Source organism: Alexandromys fortis, unplaced genomic scaffold, assembly GCF_014885135.2.
Source record: "Alexandromys fortis isolate MF-2015 unplaced genomic scaffold, M_Fortis_MF-2015_v1.1 scaffold_222, whole genome shotgun sequence".
NCBI lineage: Eukaryota > Metazoa > Chordata > Mammalia > Rodentia > Cricetidae > Alexandromys > Alexandromys fortis.
This window is the reverse complement of record NW_026068108.1, coordinates 2,336,938-2,357,778: the sequence shown is the minus strand read 5'-3', so window position 1 is coordinate 2,357,778 and position 20,841 is coordinate 2,336,938. Positions and strand designations below refer to the sequence as shown.

At 41.9% G+C, this 20,841-nt stretch overlaps 1 protein-coding gene across 1 annotated transcript in view; it reads right to left on the bottom strand.

Annotated features, from left to right (window-relative positions):
- The window catches only part of Ptprj (protein tyrosine phosphatase receptor type J), a 166,250-nt gene that overhangs the window by 7,552 nt on the left and 137,857 nt on the right, over window positions 1-20,841 (bottom strand). The window contains exons 11-21 of the mRNA XM_050124239.1: window positions 14,897-15,028; window positions 12,895-13,105; window positions 12,661-12,785; window positions 11,568-11,655; window positions 9,675-9,716; window positions 8,871-8,879; window positions 8,653-8,740; window positions 7,379-7,469; window positions 4,398-4,471; window positions 4,171-4,305; window positions 2,500-2,619 (exon numbers count right to left, since the gene is read on the bottom strand). Of these exons, the coding sequence (XP_049980196.1) occupies window positions 2,500-2,619; window positions 4,171-4,305; window positions 4,398-4,471; window positions 7,379-7,469; window positions 8,653-8,740; window positions 8,871-8,879; window positions 9,675-9,716; window positions 11,568-11,655; window positions 12,661-12,785; window positions 12,895-13,105; window positions 14,897-15,028 (1,115 nt within the window). The remainder of the gene's footprint in view (window positions 1-2,499; window positions 2,620-4,170; window positions 4,306-4,397; window positions 4,472-7,378; window positions 7,470-8,652; window positions 8,741-8,870; window positions 8,880-9,674; window positions 9,717-11,567; window positions 11,656-12,660; window positions 12,786-12,894; window positions 13,106-14,896; window positions 15,029-20,841) is intronic.

The following is a 20,841-nucleotide window of genomic DNA, read 5'->3' as shown; positions in this document are numbered from 1 at the left end:
ATTCAACTATACTCATTTGTCTACCTGACCTTATATATGTTCCCCACAGCTGGGCACTGGGCATCTCCATCACTGAAGCTAATTTTTAATGTTCATTCATTATAAAATCAATAAATTTATATTATACAAAGATTGAGAAATAGGGGAGAGGACCCTGGGGATCCTCATAAATGTCATCATGAGGGTTCACTGAGAAAAGAAACCAGCTGCAGGGAGCAGGAAAGAAGGAGACACAAAAAACAGTGGAAAGCAGAAGTTCTTGGGAGCAGTTCTGCAGAGGGGCCGAAGCAGGGGGCAGGGGCAGGGGAGCATGAGGGCAGGGGGCAAGGGACTCAGACTAGGGGTGGTAGTCAAAACAACAGAGCTCTGTCTGTAATGCTCTCATCTATAGAAGGAAATGTATGTATGCATTTCACAAAACTACAAAACACTATTGTAGAAAATGCCATGTGAAAGCCTGTATTGGGTCCTAAAACAAGAAAAGACTTCAGTGGCGAGCATGAAATCTCTAGAATCTGTAGTTTCCTTGATATAAACACAATGAGAGCAGCACCATTTTCTTTGCCACCTCTATGCACAATTTCCCAGTGAACCCCAAGCAGAAGCAAATGTGGATAACAGATATGCCAGTCAACTTAAATGGGCAAAGGCTGCAGAAATAAGCATGACATACTTCAAAAGTTCCTCATTCACTGTGACCTTACTTACTGAGGTGGTCAGGCTACTGTGTGCTCAAAATCTCCAAAGAAGGACCTAAAATAGTTCCTGCGACCAGAGTCTTTGAGAATCAGTAACTAGTAAGAAGTAGTATTTCATATACTTTGCCTTACCTATATCTTCAGGAATCTTTAAGGTTCATTCTTACAAACTAGGACCCTGTTAAAATACAACACTACTGAATCTACTTCTAGGCTTTTCTTTTATGCATAGTGTGTATGTGTATGTATACATACACATAATAAAATTATAAAAGATTATATGCATATTCTTTTAATATATATGTTGCCCCAAGCTAAGCACTGTAACATAAACCTATAGCTCCAGTACTGAGATTGAGGCAGAGGTTCATGAGTTTAAGGCCAGTATTGGCTACCTAGTAAGATACTAACTTAAAACTCTATCTCCTAGTATGTACCACTAACACTAGTTTTTCACATCTCCTCATGGTAATTACAGTCATTCCTCGGGATCCATGTGGACTGATCCCAGGAAAAATCTGTGAATGTTCAGGTTCTCAAAGTAATACAACCATGTGTATATGCAACCTGCACACACACGATCATATACACTTATGGCAGTATACAGTACACAGCCCAAGTGCATAGCAGGCTATACTATCCAGGGTTAAGTACAGTCCATGGTGTTCACACAGACACATTCCCTAGAATACACCCTGCGATTCAACATGTGACTATACTTTAGATCATTTCTCAGCTGCATTACCTAGCGTATTTTAATAGTTGTCATACTGTAGGACCTGACTGTACATGTTAAATACAAGTACTATGTTTATTCAATCCCAGGTTGGCTGAATTCACAGCTGAACAAAGCAGCAGGGTTTACGTAAAGCCTGGCTGTATGTTGTCTACATATACAGTATCTCTAAACGCTGGATGGTGATAACAGTATGTACATAAATCAGAGTTTAGCTACCCGTTCTCCAAAAGCTAGCTATGCATGTGATTTCCCAATTGTTCAACCACCACAAATAATGCTGGTGAGATGGATATGATCTAAATGAACTGCAACTATGTATGAAATTACCAAAGAACATGTAATAATAAAATAGCAGACACTGGACACATACCCAAGAGAAATGAAAATAAACACAAAGCTTACTCATTTCCTTCTAAATAACCTTCTAAGAATAAACAACACTGAGACTGTGACTGATAATCAATACTAATAACTAGTAAACTAATAAACAACGCTCATCTGTAACTGATGAGTCCATTCCTGAATTTCACCTTATTTCTTTATGTCAGAGACTAAATTTGAGCCGACCAGATTAAAAGGGATGAACACTTTTAGACCCCCCAATATGTTAAGCTCTAAGGTAGATAGCATTGTTGACTCAGAGCACCTTCTCTACTTCCAAATACTCTTTAAAAAAGAAAAATAAATTCAGTTTCTAGAATGTCTTGTGATTTAAGCGGATTTGTTTTTGTAACTTTTGGGGGGAAGGGAGGACAGTGCATTTGGCCCAGAATCTGAACCTTGGGATTAGTAAGAACTATTCCTAGCAGCAAGCGCCCACCCCAAAGCATATCACTGACACAGCCATGCTCATGAGACTCATTTAGTCAGGAAAGACACAAAAGTCGCCTCAAAAAATAAAGCTAGGGTCTCCTTAGAAAACATGTAGTTATGGGCATTTTAATTCTGTAAAGAAGAAGAAGCAAAAATACTTTTCTCATTCATCAAATATTAGTTATTTTCAACATATATACCACTTCCAAATTCATATCCAATAATTTTCTCAGATCAATCTTGACTTACATTTTTCACCACGAAATCTCTGACGGTCCATTCCGGAAGAACAACCTCTGAGGTCATTGCCACAGTTATGTCCCCATAGTCCTGAGCCTGCTTGGAAGGCCAGTATTCCTCACATTTGGTCTAGAACACAGGATTGGTTGTATGAAAACACAGGAATCACACCCCCACCATCATCAAAGTCATGAGGCTGACATTGGGACTGTTTAGTTCCTCAGCTGGTTCTGTTTGACCCAAACACAGATTTGCATATGTACCAATAATTCCAAATAATATAAATGAATCTTTAAGAAAAATGAATCCGGTTTGTGAGATGGTTCAGCAGCAAAAAGCACTTGCTGCACAGCCTGAAGGCCTGCATCTAGGACTCATGTCCCATTTCCAGAAACATCACACATTTGCTGTGGCATGTTCACTCTCCAACACATATACACATCATACACAGAACATAATAAAAATATTTTTTAAAGAATTACGTCTGACAAGTTCCAGTTACCACCTAGGACAGCGCCATTCATGATGAACACCTGGCTGCCAGCAGCCATAGCATTGAGCTGTCAGACCCAACTCTCAACAAGGAGGGCTGAGAAACACCCTGCAGAAGGCTCTGGCAAACAGGGAGGTGAAGGAATCACTGACTCAGGGGCTAACTCTCACTCCTCAAGAAAAGAAACCACAAGAAAGAAAGAAAGAGAGAGAGAGAGAGAGAGAGAGAGAGAGAGAGAGAGAGAGAGAGAGAGAGAGAGAGGGGGGGGGGGAGGAAAAAAGAAAAGAAAAGAAAAGAAAAGAAGAGAAGAGAAGAGAAGAGAAGAGAAGAGAAGAGAAAAGAAAAGAAAAGAAGAGAAAAGAAAAGAAAAGAAAAGACCTTATTCCAGGCATGAGAGCTCATGCCTGTAAACTCAGCCATTAGGAGAATGAAGTTCAAGTCCAGCCTGAGCTAAGAGTGAAGCCCTGTCTCAGGAACAAACATATAAACAAAACACAAAGCACTGAGAGCTGGGGTACTGCTCAGCAGCAGAGCATGTGCTGAGGGAGGCCAAGGCCCCAGGCAATCCCAACACTAAATAGAATCGTAATTAATAATCCTCCATGAAGTAACATTAATTCTCACTCTTCAGGCACACAATTTTTAATTTAGCATGTTTTTCAACTCATCTCTATTTAGGGAAACGTGAGACTTTATCCCTAAAAGAGATCATATCTGTGACAGAAATGGCAGGAGGGTTCTAGACCACACAGGAAGAGAGAGGGCTGCTGGGACTTGCCCGGACATAAGTCTGAAATTTTGTTTATTGTGTCAAAAACTAAGTTTGAGAATCAGAGATTTAGGAGCTGGTTGCTTAGAGACAGAGGCAGGCTTTACAGGAGCAGAGCTGTATGGTCTCGGATCCCTCGCTCCAGGCCCACAGTGTCCACTGCACTAACCCAGTTCCATGCGCTCACTAACTCCAGTACAGATACAATCACAGACATTAATATGAGCTCACAAAGGAACATTGTAGAATGTATTTTCAATACTTTTTTAAAACCTCTCTGAAAGCTAAAAATACAGAACATTTTTTCTAAGAACAAAGGTGTTATCATCTGGGAAGAGTGTTCTTTTAAAACAAATGGATTTTAAGATACACTCTACAACAATAATTAATTTACATTTTTTTTTCAAAAGATACTTACCCTTCCCTGTTCCACACATTTGGTCAACATAACAATGGCATATACATTTTTCTCCCAAACCATACGCCAAAAATCTTTCAAAGTGTTGGGTAAAGGACCTTGTGTGGCAATGAAATCTCTCTTGGAATGATAGCCCTAGAAACAGAAAGCTCAGTCATCATTCAAGACACAGAAAAAAATGCTATGATTCAGAGCAGCCACCGGGGCTAAGAGCAGCCACCACTTACAGGCATATAGTTGGCATTGATGTAGTCATCCGTCGAATGGGTCTGGACTGAAAGTTTGACTCGAGAAGTATCATCTGTGGCATTAAAAGAAAGAAAGAGCCTCATTCTAAGCCAAGTTTCAGGAAAGCTGCACACAGGGAATTTTTAGAAGTGCCAACTGGCAGCCCTTGGCTGACACAGGGCTTCACACTTCACACTTCCTGTGGAGTCTGTGACTGTGGCGCAGAGAAGCCGTGTAACAGCCTGAGCATGAGAATTAGGATGACCTAGGCAGCCTGGCAGCAAGGTCTACGTTCTCACCACCTTCCCAGCCTGAACAAGCCTTTATTCCCAGCAGCCTGGGGGTCTGCTCTGAGCAGGACAGGTGCTGGGTAACCATATTCACATCTCAAAACCACCTCACAAGCTTTCAAGATAAAGAAATCAGGAGTCTCAGAGATGAAGGGACATTTCCAAGTCCTTCTATGTGGAGAAACAACAGACAGAATTTGAACTCAGAGCCTATTCCAGTATGGCAGAAAAGACATCCAAGTTAACCTTTCCCCACTGCCTTAAAAAGCTGTCATAGGGTGAGTGAGATAGATCAGGCATTAAAGGTGCTTGCTGCCAAGCCGGATGACCTGAGTTTGATCCCCAAGGCCACATGGAGGGAAATATCTGACTCCCACGGGTTGTTCTCTGACATCCACACACATCACGGCACATTCACACCTGTACATATAATCAATCAACAAATTAAAGATGGATGGATGGATAGATGAATGGGCAGACAGGCAGGATAAAATTCTAAATTTGGAGTTGTAGAGATGGCTCCATCAGTAATCTACCATCATCATCACCCTAGTGCCCACAGTGCACACCTATAATCCCTGCACTAGAGAAGAAACAGGCTCCTTGGAGCTCCATGGCCAGCTAATCTAAGTGAATCAGCAAGATCCAGGATAAATAATGACCCCTGTCTCAAAAATGGATGGGTGGGGAGATATTGAGGATCTGGGGGAAGATGAGGATAGAAAACTATAATCAGAATATATTGTATTAAAAAATATTTTCAATTAAAAAAAGGCAGAGCAATTGAGGAAGACAACCCAACGTCAACCTCTGGCCTCCATGTGTACACATACACATATACACACACTCACATGCACATACAAACCCCTCTAAATTTATTTTTTTATTTTTTTTAAAGATTTATTTATTATGTATACAACATTCTGCCTTGATGTATGCCCACACGCCAGAGGAGGGCGCCAGATCTCAGTATGGTTGTGAGAGCTGGAGAGATGGCTCAGAGGTTAAGAGCATTCCCCTCTAAATTTAAAAGTTAACTGAATACATAAAACTGCTATGAATGGAGAGGTCTAAAATACCAACTTCACACATTTTCTAAATATCATTCTCATTTAGAAAGCATACGTCAGGATAAGTCATGGATTCCACTGCCTGACCCTCCTGGGACAGAGTAGCACAGCAATAGTAAACCCAGTGTGTCTCAATAGAAACACCACCCAGACATCAAATCCCAGCCCTCACTCCAGATCCAAAGCTCTCCAGGACCAGGCCAAAGTTCTGAGTTAGTCTCAGGGGGGGTAGAGACATAGCAGCTCCCCCAGCATGGCTACAAAAGCACTTCTTTCCGATCTAGGCCAAGACCCACTGACAAGTATAAGGAAAGAAGCAGAAAAAGAACCGATGACTGAAAGATACACTGAGTTTAAAATACAAGCTAATAGAAAAGAATGACTTCAAATTAAAAAGATAAAGTCATTAAATAGCTTGGTGAAAAAGCCACCCACAAAACCGAGCACCTTCAGGACTTGCAGAGCATGGTTCAGACCCCGATACTCCTCTGTGTGCTAACTCTCACACCAGCAGACTTCCCATGGCAGTGTTCACATCACTAACCCTTCTCTACTCTTCAGTTTGCTCTCACTTGGTTGGGTAATTGCTGTTCTGGTTTCATTTCTTTTGCTGTGATAAATACCCTGATTAAAAGCAGTATAGGAGAGGGAAAGAGTTTGCACAGCTTACAATTCCAGATCACATCAATCTTGATTAAGTTAAGGCAAGAATTTAAAGTATCATGTCCACAGGCAAGAGCAGGGAGAGAACAAATGGACCTGTGCTTGCTTGCTCTCTCAGCAAGATTTCTCCTTTCTTAGACCATTCAAACCCTCCTGCCTACACAATGGTATTGCCCACAATGGGCTAGGTCTTCTATCAATTATCAATCAAAATGCCCCCCAAAGACATCTCACAGGATAACCTAGGCAATTCCTCACTAAGACTCTCCTTCCCAAGTGATTCTAGGTTGAGTCAAAACCAATCAGCACAAGAACAGACACAGGCAATTCTCAAAAGCAGAAAAGGGCTTCTTCTCCCTCTGCAGTGCAGGGATTATAGGTGTGCACTGTGAGCACTAGGGTGTTGAACTCAGGTCCTCACGTCTGTACGGCAAGCACTTTACTGATGGAGCCATCTCCACAACTCCAAATTTAGAATTTTACCCATCTGTCTGTCTGTCCGTCCATCTATCTATCTATCTATCTATCTATCTATCTATCTATCTATCATCTATCTATCTATCCATCTATCTATCTATCATCTATCATCTATCATCCGATCAAAGATCTGGGCAAGGAGAGAGTGCGACCCTGTACCTGCTTTCCTGGTGCCCCTTTCAGAACAAAACAACTGAACATGAGAAGAATGCAACTCTGAATAAGTCACCTAACATGGAGGTTTATTTTCTTCACTTGTGAAATGAATATTCCATCACCTACTCTACAAACTGTGGTTGTGAGGATTAAATTAAATGTAATATCTCTTCATAGAGTACTTAACTCATTCTAGGTAGATGGTTGTGGGACTATCTGGTACTGAATGGTTGTGAAGACAGCAAGTGGGTATTATTGATTCCATATATATAGTGTTCAAGAGATGACCAGTGACAAAGGGAAGACAGGAATAAAATCACTCACAAGGCAGGACATTGTTATAGCGATTCTTCCCCCTGTTCTCAGCTACTTCAGCTGTACATTTAGGTAGACTTATTCCAATCAGCTTCAGATCCTGAAAACAAATAAGTGGGTTGTATATTTAATCAGGCTCAGGGTAGAACAAAGTAAGAATGCAGAGGCAGAATGAATTGACTTCTGCTAAGTGCAAAGAGATGTTGACCATCTAACCTCCAACACCTATGAGTAGGCTCCTATAGGTTATGACCATGGAAGAAGCAAGAAATCAAAATCCCGAAGTCACACTGGAAGAGAGTGGGTCCTTATCCTAACATGGGCAATGTTGTTATAGTATGGGACACAAACACACAAGAGGAAACACCTTATGGTGGCAATGGTAGTGGATGATGGAAATGGAAGCCATGCTTCCCCCAAACCAAAAGACAATGGGGCCTTCCAGAAACTGGAACCATGGCAGGATCTCCCCTAGAGGTTAAGGGGTCGTGCTGACACTGTGGTTTTGAGCCTCTTGTTTCCTCAACAGTGAGACAGGATATTTGTCCTCAGTCACCCTGTTCATGGTACTTTGATAGGGCAGCACTCAAACTAAACCAGAGGGGAAAATGAAAGGAGAAGGACTCTTGCTTTCTGGGGCTGGACAGTCAGGAGTCACTACCCTGGCTAGGCAGAGTGAGGTACACAGACCACAGATGGAACCAGGCAGCATAAAGACAATCATCACAGACAGAAACTGAGTCCTCGTGTGGGACCCAAGTGATAGGGAGGAGGCAGTGTCCAAGTTGAGGATGGACTGTGCCGGAGTTGTGGGCAGGATTCTAGGAGTACAAAAGTAGACTCTGCACCAGGGAGCACCTTGTGGGTAAGAAGCGTGCATGCACTTCTGAGTAAGGACAGTTCCTGGGCCAGTCTGGGGGATAGAAAGTAGGTGAGTCTGGAAGGCAAAGATGAGTAAAGAAACACCTAACCCAGGTCAGCTTTGCCCCCATAGCTGTTAAGCCCCAGACCTCCTAATGGCCCATCTGGCTTTTCCACCACTCATGTGGCTTAATGACCCTAGTTAATGGTCCTCGAGCTTCAATTCCCCATTTCTGCCTCTCTCTGGGCAATCTTCAGGTAGCCACAAGATAAACACATATTCCACCAAAAATGAAGGTTCTGTGTGAGCTTCCTAGCCAACAGCAGGGTGCCCCAGAGAAACAGGCATAATCTTCTCTCCCCTCTAGGCTGCCTCTCACCCAAAGCTTTACCACAATGCAAAACAGTTTATGACCACCTGCCTCGTATTCCTCTGCAAACCCACAGTTGGAGTCAGCTTGCTGTTTCTTAAAGTAGGCCTCAAAATTCTCCACTCGAATTAACTTGGATCTAGGAAAACAAAACAACTTGTTGGGCTTTTCATTTTTGCTTATTTTTCATTCAATTAAGCTCAAACTCAAAATATAAGATACAAATGAAAGAATATCAAAATGAAAGATATAAAAATGAAGCTACTCACTTTTTAGGTCTTCATCATGGAAAGGAAAAAAGGGGGAAAATCAATTAGATGTACTCATTTTAGAAGTAAGCATCAACTCAAAAGAACAAAGCCAGACACAGTAAGGGGTATGGGTTGAAGATCAATGCAATGTTATTTAAAAAAAACCCTGAGACACAAATCAGAAAAGCAGCCCTACCCTAAAACTGACAGTGTTTGTGACTTGAAATAACTGTTTTTCCCTTGGCTCTTGATAATCCACTCACTTCTGTAAAATATAGCATTACTTTGTGGGGTGCTGTGGAGATAGTTTAGTGGGTCAGAGAGCTTGCTGCTCAAGTCTGAGGACTTGAGTTCCAATCCTCAGCACCCACATAAAAACACCGGCATGGCCACGTGCACCTGTAACCCCCGTGCTGAATTGGGGTAGACAGGAGGATGGCAGAGGACTGCTGGGGGCCAAGCAGTTCTTAGCAAGAACCCTGTCTCAAGAGACACAGCAAGCAGTGATAAGAGCCATCCCCTTCTGGCCTCTGAGCACTTGTGGGGATGCATACACACAGGTACACCAGATACACACAGAGAACCTTATTTGTTAGTAAAACTGAAGAACATATGGGGAAACAAAAATAAAAGTAACTTCAGGAGGACAGTAAAACAAAGAATCCTTGCAGAAAACAGCAAGAACTTCCAGAAGATTATGGCCAATCTGTCAATCAGGAAAAATGCCAGCTATTTCTATCAAAAAAAAAAAAAGTGCTTTAGATAGTCACTGAATAGACTGGGGACTGAGAATCTTAAAATAAGTTTGTAACTCAGACTTACTTAATTTGAGAAAATGACACTTCATTATTCTTGGCATCTTTCCTATTTTGAAAGGGGGAAAAAAAGGCCCATTAGACAGACAAAGACCTTCATCCTGCCTGCTCTGCCACCTTTCACACATCCACAGACACCTTCTTCCCAGGCAGTGGTTCAGGTAAATGGAAGCCCGCTCACCAGTCCATAACCGCCAACAGCAACCTGTTCACTGATACTCAACCTGACAGACCAAGCAGGAAATATAAACTAAAAATCGATACACTTACTCTTTCTTTTTATTGAAAAGAATCAAAAATCTATTCAAGCAACTTTTAGAAGTTTTCGTGTGTGAGAGTGTGTGTAAATTAATGCAAAGAGGGGGGAAAGCCCTGAAAGGAAGTCAGGTCCAAAACTGCCACTGTGAGCACCTGCACTGTTGACTCAGCTCCACATGGTGCTGAAACAAACTGCAATTGAGTAGCATGGACCAAAATCGGAGGGGAAACAAGCATGCCCACTTACCCAGTAAATGTTCTGTTTAAAATTTAGCCTAGGGAAATAATCTTGAGCATGCCCAAAGGTTAGGTACAAGGACATATAACTGTAGTCAAAAGTATTACAATATCCAGGACAATGGATAAATAAATGATGGCAAATACCCAGCAGCTACTTAAAATGATACTGAAATGAAGTCTTATTAATGTGTCTAAAAGGACTCGGCTGGGGTGAGCATCATAATCACAGGAAAATGGTAGGTGCAGGTTTGTTGTAATTATGGGTTACTGAATCTCTTTGCTTTTCTTGTGGGTATTTTCTTTATCACAATGGGTTTGAGTTTTGAGTTTGGTGGTAGTTTTCAGGTTTTGAGACAGGTTCCACTGTGTGGTTCAGACCAACTCTTGCTATCAGCTTCTTACTAGGGACCTCACTCCCTGTGCCCTATTGACTTGACTGTTGACATTCCAGCTTTTGAGCTAGGTTCTGGTTCATTTTTTAGTACAATGTAAAAGAGTTAACTGACATGAAGAGAAGGGACACTATGTGATTTATTGAGGGGGAGATAAAGCAACTACTGTTTTCTTGGAATAGGCTTGGGTGGCACACACCTATAGCCTCAGACTCGGCAGAGGTGGAAGGATGAGGAATCCAAGGCTACCCTCTGCTACATTTGAAATATCCTAAGATATTTTAATAGACTCTGTTTCAGAAAGGAAAAAAAAACTGGAGAATGATGTTGAGAAAGCCAAATCCCAGGTGGAAATTTCTAGCTAGAGGCTAGGCAGGAAGTGAAGTCCAGCACAGGATTCCCACAGTCAGGCAAGACAAAAACCCAAAGACCAAGTTCAAGTTCCTCTTTGGTGCTTCCAGCACTGTTTCTGCAATCCTAGAAGGGCTTCTAAGACCTGCCTGTTAGAGCCTTGGGAAGTCCATGAGGTAGAGGGCACCCAAAATGAAACTGCTACTTTCCACTAATTAACTACATCACAGGGTGGTGGTAGAAAGACAATAGCAAGTAACAAAACAATGGAGGAAGAGCACTCATTCCCATACCACAGAGGAAGAGGTTAAGGCTAAGCCACTTCCAACAGCTAGCCAGAGTGGAACCTAAGTTCGAACTTGGTCAACTCTATAATCATATGAAATTCTTAACACATTCCTAGGATCCTGGCCTGAGAGCGGCATCCCGCACAGCATCCCACACAGCATCCCACACAGCATCCTGCACAGCAGGTAGGGTTGATGTGGCTGGGGTGAGGTTCATAATCAAATCACCCAACTGGAGTCAAAAAGGAAGTAAGTCTGGCCAGATGGCAAAAACTTTCAACTGTTCCTCCCGATTTTACAAATGGTTCCAACTCCTTATAATAAAAGGTTTTCTTAAACAGTAGCACATGCCAACTAAATAAGCTGTATCACCTTTTCTTTCTCCAGAAGATGAAGCCTCCCACAGCCACAATGGCCAGGGCACCAAAGATACATCCGAACACTGCTCCACAGATGACACCTGGGGAAGGTCCCAACAAGAGGCATTTCAATTGGCATTCATGAAGGGCCATGTGCTATACTAACAACCAGTCCAGGACCCACACAGAATTCAGGGAGAAAGGGGGTGTGGTGCACGTAGGGGGGAAGTGAATATCTTTAGACATAAAATTACAACCAGCTTTCAAGAACTTGTTTCTTCACCCTAAGCCCACAATTAGCAGGATGGTCCTAAGAATATCACAACCCCTGGCTAGGTCTCAGTTCAGCTGCAAATTTAGTGACCTGAGAGACTTAGATCAGTGGTTTTTCCCATCACTTATGAGCAGAAGTACCTACAATAACACCCACAAACAGCATGGAATCCCTCCCCCCACCTCACACCCCCACACCCCGCCATTTATATGGGTTGTTTAAGGGGAATCCTTGAATTTTGCTTCTGGGTTATCTGTTCTACTCAGCAGTTAGGAAAAACAAATGAACAGACCAGTAAGTCACTGTTTCTCCATACTGACAGAGGAGGGTACCCTCACCTTGGTCCCTAAAATTCCAATATATCTAGCTCTGTGAGACTGGATAGAACGAGCACTTTACAAGGAGTCTTAGGCTAGAACTTCAGGCTTGCATTTAAGTCACTGTGCAACACTGGGTCTTAGAAGCCTTATTTCTACACAGACGTAAGATAAGACAACTGCTGTGGTTCCTTCTAATATGAACATTCAAGGACTCTTTAAACTGAACATCTTTGCTGGTACATGGGCCCACAAGTGACTCTTAGAAAGCAAAGGACTAAGTAATCTGCAGATTAGAAGTGTGGCTGGTTTTAGAGAAGAAGTGGAGAGCAGCTCTTTTAAGGACACCAGAGTGGGGAGTTAAGCTAGCCCAAAGGCGAAGGGATATGTCAGTTTCTGAGAGGAGAAAACCAGCCACCTCCACCCTTGTGGGTGCCTATGGAGACAGTAGGCTTCTGCAGACACAAGGTGGAAAACCCACTGCATTTGATGCTAGGGCTTTTGTCTCCCTCTACCTGGATCTTGAGGCAGGAACACAGCATCCGAATACTGACTGAAAGAAACATAGCTCTCATTCCCACTGATGAGTCCACCATTCTGAAGGCTGTAAGTAATATTGGTGAAGCCAGCAACACACACCCTATGGGGGACAGTGGAGAAAATAAGGTAACTGAGATGTTTCTACCACCTTAGTATGTAGAATCTTAAATTCATGAGGCTCAGCACCCAACAGCAAGGACCCATATTACCGGTAGGAGCCCAGAGGCTCCAGCCTCCCTTTGTAGTAGCCGAAGGTGGTGGATTGGTTCCCCACATTGATTTCATATTTCAAGACATCAGACAAGCCCAGAGAGCGTCCCTTCTCTTCTACTCTTATGAGGTATGTCACATAAGTATCCGAGGCCCCCTTTTTAAAATCTCCATATGTGTACTTCAAAACATCTGCAGAAGGCTGGCCAGCTAAGGAACAAAGAGGCAAATCATGAATGACAACAGAAAGACAAAAGTGTCAAAAAAAAAAAAGAAAGAAAAACAACAACTCTGTAAGAACACAGGTACTGAGTGACATGCCAGCAGCCCATCTCTCAAGTTCCAGGAGCAGCTGAATCCTTAGTGTTTGGCTTATATCACCTCATCCCTTCATCTTGAGTCTCACAAAAGCGTATGATCCCTATTCTCAAGCAATAAAAACAAAGAGCAGAGAGCTGGCAGAAACCTGCCCAAAGCCACACTGCGCATGCTGTAAGGCTGGACTCCTAGCCCTGTTCTCCTGGCCCAAGGTCACCATGTAACAGGATCTTTTTCATTCAACATGGGTCTGAGTTTGAAATTGGCTGAAAACACATTCACTGACAAAGGGCTTAAAAACGGACTCAACATTTTTGTTTTTTCTTTTTGGCTTTTTCGAGACAGGGTTTCTCTGTGGTTTTGGAGCCTGTCCTGGTACTAGCTCTGTAGACCAGGCTGGTCTCGAACTCACAGAGATCCGCCTGCCTCTGCCTCCCGAGTGCTGGGATTAAAGGCTTGCGCCATCACCGCCTGGCATGGACTCAACATTTTAAACTTCAGAGAAAGCGATCTCCACATTTTGTTTCTAATGTATTCTCCAGGATGCAGGAACACATGTGTGAGCTAGTTTGTATGCACGTGTATCCATATGTGTGTGGGACCAGAGGACAACCTCAGCTATCATTCCTCAGGCACCTCCTACCTTTTTTGAGTCAGGATTTCTCTCTAGCCTGGAACTTCACGCTGGTTAAGCTGGCTGACCTGGGAGCTCAGGGATCCTCCTGTCTCTGCCTCCCCAGCTCCAGGATTACAAGGGCATATCCCAATGCCCTTTCTGTAATGTATATCCCAAGGACTGAACTCAGGGCCTGTGCAAGGCAAGTACTTTACCAACTGAGCTATCTCCCTAGCCCTTGTTTGGGTAAAACACTCCCACACAGCTATCAGAGACGCCCTTCTAACTGGCACAGAAAAATCATTCTAGTTCACCTCCCCTCCCATCCAGTAGATGCCCTTCACAGAGTCCACTAGCAAGTGCAATCTTTTTGTACTTGCTTTCAAGAGCAAAGCATCCTAAGTTGGCTAGTTAGAGCCTATGGGCCAAATGTAGCCACCACCTGGTGTAAACAGCTGTGGGGATGGGCACCTTCACCCTAATGAATTTTCCATGCGTGGCTCCACACCATCAGAGATGTTAGATAGTTGTGACAGAGGCTGCAAGGCCAAGAAAACTTAAATTACTTGCTGTCTGATCATTGACAGCACCAAGCAAACGGCCAGCCTCCCTGTGAGTCTGCAGTACAGGCTACAGTGCAGAGACACGATGATGTATCTATGTCACGAATGTGCCTGTGTGTTACAGCATCGTTTATGGTGGTGGGTCACTTCAGCCCCTACAGACTCAAACAGTGGAACACTGGGCCCCAGCTGGTGGAACTGATTGGGAATAATTAGGACATATCGCTTTGTTGGAGGAGGTCTGTCATGAGGACTGAGCTTTGAGGTTTCCAAAGGTGCCTTAACCCCCACGACTGCTTCACTTGTGGATCAAGATGTCAGCTCTCAGATGCTCCTGTCACTGCTCCTTTACTCCACCGTCAGGGACTTTAGCCCTCTGAAACCATAAACCTGCTCAACACTTTCTTTGATAAGTTGATTGGGTCGTGGTGTTTTATCACAACAGTAAAAAAGTAACCAGGATAGTTTTGTCACACAAGTTAACCCACGTTGGCCCCTCCTTACCTTCCCCAGTGGTGAGAACGATGGCATAGGCTTTGATAGGTCCATGGCTGGCGTCAAAACCACTGAACTTAACTTTTACTGAATTGTGACTGACAGATGTAATATTAGGGGATTCATCTGGAGGAGGTGGGTCTAAAATATAAAACAGAAGACTCTCCCAATGTTTAAAATCAAAGGAGAGAATGTGCTCAAATGCTCTCTCCAAGACCCGCCCCGTCCCCTAAGCTGCATGCAGAGAGGGTAAGCGGCAGGAAGGGAATAAGTTATGCTCAGATACCTGGATTCTGAACAAGCCCAATGACAATGACCCCATAGATGCCCCCACATTTACCATCAGCTCTCCCAGAATTTAGATGTCAGAAAGGATATCACACTTCCCACCTCAAGACTGGCAGCAGCACACTATGGCAGCTTTCCCACAACTCCAGAAACCCATTCCTTCTCTTTCCTCCTCTGGAACACTACACTTACCTGCCCAACCCCCCAATACACACGTTCCTTACCCTAGCACACAGGAACTAAACAACAAACCCGGCAAAGACTTTCACCCCAACTCTCCTTTTCTCCAATACTTCCCAATCGAGAGAAAATGCAACTTTGAATTTAACTGGTATTAAATATATAAATTTATAAATATTCATCTGTAAAAGCAAGACACCAGTTTAAAAAAATGAAAATTGCTGCATAAAATATGATCATATTTGTTCATCCTATTTTCCCCTTTTTTGTTTAATTTTTATATAGCTTATGCTACCTTTGAACTCCCTATAATAACCAAGGATGACATCGAACTTTTGAGCCTCCTGCTTCTACCTGCCACGTGCTGGGATTATAGGTATGTACTACCACATGCAGTTTATGTAGTGTCAAAGACTGAACTCAAACTTCATGTATGAGCTTAGCAAGTGCTCTACCAACTGAACTACAGCACCAACCCAGAGATACCTAGTTCTGATGAGCTTCTATGCTCTATGACAAGTGAGACTCAGCCATGGTCTCTATTCTTCAGCAGTTCATACAGAGATGGCAACATGAAAAGAGATGCAGCAAGGGGCAAATGAAATGGTCACTGTGCCCTCTATGGTCTACAAAGCTGAAGTGGAGTGCACAGGGTGGGTACCATGGTGTGCTACACGGCTTCAGGGAGCCCCGTGCATGCTGTTTTCGTGAGACGGTTTAGTACACAAGCTGAGCAGCCATGTGTGTGGTCTTAATGTGTAATGTGCAGTACAGCAGTCCTGGGAAGTCAGTACTGTCTTTCCTTTTCACAACTGAGACTCTCTGCAAGGTCAGTTACCTTTTCTAGAGATCACGTGACTGGTACCTATCTATTCTGAGCTGCTGTCTATAAAACACCTCAATCACTTTCCAAGTCGGGTCCCTAAAGTAAGAGGCCCTTTTAGAACAACCACTGGTTCTCTAGAAACTGGGAGAAATATTCTTCTGCCTTGAAGAATTCATCTAAGTCAGAAACCACAAGGAAGATAGAACACCACCACTCCACTGATTGAACTAAAATACAAATTAGGCAGAGACGGGAGCAATGGACAGACAAAATTAAATCAATTCTTTCCGAACAGAGAGGTAGGGGGAGAAGGGAAAAAGAACAGATATGAATACGAAGGGTTCAGTGAGGAGATCCCTGCATAGTATATGATTCTTTTCTTCCCCTAGAGCAACTCAGGCTCTTGTCAACAGATCCTGACTAAATACACAATAATGGTGTTGCTTTTTAAGTCTTCTTCCATAAGCATGGTTGTCATATTAGTATGGCTACATTTGAAAGAAAAAGAAGAAAGTCCTTATCTTGAAGTGATTCGTGTGTAATATTTACAAACACGACCAATGGTCAAATCAGGTCAGAGTCAATCTTCCAATAACAGCTTAGAAGGAAGGCAGGGACATAAATGTGCTGAGTGTCCAACAAGATGTGAGTTTCATCCTATTGTCCAGACTTAGTATATATTTGAACAGTTCTATTAAAATGGCCTTTCTTAGCCCAGACTACTATACTCAGCGAACCTTGCATTCACCATCGATGGAGAAAACAAAATATTCCAGGACAAAAACAGATTTAAACAATACGTTGCCACAAACCCAGCCTTACAGAAAATACTAGAAGCAAAATCACAAACCAAGGAAGCCAACAACACCCATAATAACACAAGCATCTGACAACCCTCCACCAGCACAACTCAAAGAAGGAAAACACACAAACTCTACCACCAGAAAAATGACCGGAGTTAACAACCACAGGTCATTAGTATCACTTAATATCAATGGACTCAATTTAGCTATAAAAAGGCACAGGTTAAGAGAAAAGATACAAAAACAGGATCCAAAATTCTGCTGTTTACAAGAAACACACCTCATCCACAAAGACACACATCCACTCAGAGTAAAAGATTGGGAAAAGGTTTTCCAATCAAATGATCCAAAGAAACAAGCGGGTGTGGCTATACTAATATCTAAACTAAAATCAATCAGAAGAGATGGAGATGGACACTTTACACTCATAACAATTCATCAGGAGGAAGTCTCTATCCTGAATATCTATGCCCCTAGTATAAAAGCACCCACTTATGTAAAAGAAACATTACTAGAACTCAAAGCATACACCAAACCCCACACTGTAATAGTAGGAGATTTTGACACTCCGTTCTCACCAATGGACAGGTCAACCAGACAGAAACTTAACAGAGAAATAAGAGAACTATCAAATGTAATGAACCAAATGGACTTAACAGACATCTATTCCACCCAAACAGAAAAGAATGGATCTTCTTCTCGCATCGCATGGAACCTTCTCAAAAATGATCACATACTCGGTAACAAAGCAAACATCCACAGATACAAAAATAAAATTGTAGTAACCACCTATGTACTATCGGATCAACTTGGAAAAAAAGTTAAAATTCAACAACAATTCTAACCCCAGAATGTCTACAAACTCATGGAAACTGAACAGTCAACTATTGAACCACACCTGGGTCAAGGAAGAAATAAAGAAATTAAAGTCTTCCTTGAATTCGATGAAAAAAAGAAACATCATACCCAAATCTATGGGACACTATGAAAGCAGTGCTAAGAGGAAAGTTCATAGCACTAAGTGTCCACATAAAGAAAACGGAGAAAGCACACATTGGAGACTTAACAGCACATCTGAAAGCTCTAGAAAAAAAAAAAAGAAGCAGATTCACCCATGACGAGTAGGAGACTGGAAATAATCAAACTAAGGGCTGAAATCAACAAAATAAAAAGACAGAAAACAATCCAAAGAATCAATGAAACAAAAAGCTGGTTCCTGGAGAAAATCAACAAGATTGACAAACCCCTATCCAAACTAATCAAACAGCAGAGAGAGAACACACAAATTAACAAGATCAAAATGAAAAGGGGGGCATAACCACAGACACAGGAAATTCAGAGAATCAGTAGATCTTACTACAAGAGCCTATATGCCACAAAACTGGAAAATGTTAAAGAAATGGACACTTTTTTAGATAAGTACCATATACCCAAATTAAATCAAGACCAGGTGAACAGTTTAAATAGACCTTTGTAAGTCACGAGGTTAGAAGCTGTCATCAGAAACCTCCTTACCAAAAAAAGCCCTGGACTAGATGGTTTCAATGCAGAATTCTACCAGAACTTCCAAGAGGAGCTAATACCTATACTCCTTAATGTGTTTCACAAAATAGAAACAGAAGAGTCATTGCCAAACTCCTCTTATGAAGCTACAGTCACCCTGATACCAAAACCACACAAAGACTGAACCAAAAAGAGAATTACAGCCCAATCTCACTCACGAACATCGATGCAAAAATTCTCAATAAAATACTGGCAAACCGAATCCAAGAACACATCCAAACAATTATACATTATGATCAAGTAGGCTTCATCCCAGAGATGCAGGGCTGGTTCAACATACGAAAAGCTATCAATGTAATCCATCATATAAATTAACTGAAAGAAAAAAAAAAACACTATGATCATTTCATTAGATGCTGAAAAAACATTTGACAAAATTTAATACCCCTTTATGATAAAGGTCTTGGAGAGATTTGGGATACAAGGTTCATTCCTAAATATAATAAAAGCAATATACAGCAAGCCGACAGCTAACATTAAATTAAATGGAGAGAAAACTCAAAGCCAACCCACCAAAATCAGGAACAAGACAAGACTGTCCACTCTCTCCATACATCTTCAATATAAAGCCTGAAGTTCTAGCAATAGCAATAAGACAACATAAGGGGATCAAAGGGATCCGAACTGGAAAGGAAGAAGTCAAACTTTCATTATTTGCAGATGATATGATAGTGTATATAAGTGACCCCAAAAACTCTACCAAAGAACTCCTACAGCTGATAAACACCTTTAGTAATGTGGCAGGATACAAGATCAACTCCAAAAAAATCAGTTGCCCTCCTATATACAAAGAACAAAGAAGCAGAGAGGGAAATCAGAGAAACATCACCTTTCACGATAGCCACAAATAGCATAAAGTATCTTGGGGTAACTCTAACCAAGGAAGTGAAAGATCTATTTGACAAAAACTTTGTCTTTCAAGAAAGAAATTGAAGAGGATACCAGAAAATGGAAGGATCTCCCATGCTCTTGTATTGGGAGGATCAACATAGTAAAAATGGCAATTCTACTGAAAGCAATCTATAGATTCAATGCAATCCCACAATCCCTATCAAAATCCCAAAGAAAAATTCTTCACAGACCTTGAGAGAACAATAGTCAACTTTATATGGAAAAACAAAAAAACCCAGGATAGCCAAAACAATCCTACACAATAAAAGTACCTCCAGAGGCATTACCATCCCTGACTTCAAACTCTATTACAGAGCTACAGTAATGAAAACAGCTTGGTATTGGCTCAAAAGCAGAGATGCTGACTAATAGAATCAAATCGAAGACCCAGATATTAATCCACAAACCTATGAACACCTGATTTTCGAAAAAGGAGCTAAAAGTATACAATGGATGAAAGAAAGCATCTTCAACAAATGGTGCTGGCAGAACTGGATGACAACCTGTAGAAGAATGAAAATAGATCCATATCTATCACCATGCACAAACCTCAAGTCCTAATGGATTAAAGACCTCAATATTAATCTGACCACACTAAATCTGATAGAAGAGAAAGTTGGAAGTAGTCTACAACACATGGGCACAGGACACCACTTCCTACGTAGAACCCCAGTAGCACAGACAATAAAAGCAACAATGAATAAATGGGACCTCCTAAAGCTGAGAAGCTTCTGTAGGGCAAAGGACACTATCATTAAGACAAAAAGGCATCCTACTGATTGGGAGAGCTTCATCAACCCCACATCAGACAAAGGTCTGATCTCCAAAATATATAAAGAACTCAAGAAACTAGACTTTAAAAACTCTAATAAACCCAATTAAAAAATGGGGTCCTGAACTGAACAAAGAATTCTCAACAGAAGAAGTTCAAATGGCCAAAAGACACTTAAGGTCATGCTCAACCTCCTTAGTGATGAGGGAAATGCAAATCAAAACAACTTTGAGATACCATCTTACACCTGTCAGAATGGCTAAAATCAAAAACACCATGATAGCCTATGCTAGAGAGGATGTGGAATAAGGGGAATACTCTTCGTTGGTGGGAATGCAAACTTGTGCAACCACTTTGGAAATCAGGGTGGTGGTTTCTCAGGAAACTGGGAGTCAACCTACCTCAAGACCCAGCAATTACACTCTTGGGAATATATCCAAGAGATGCCCTATCATACTACAAAAGCACTTGTTCAACTATGTTCATAGCAGCATTATTTGTAATAGCCAGAACCTGGAGCCAACCTAGGTGCCCCTCAATAGAAGAATGGATAAAGGCGTGGCACATATACACTTTAGAGTTCTACTCAGTGGTAAAAAAAAAAAAACAATGACATGTTGAATTTTGCATG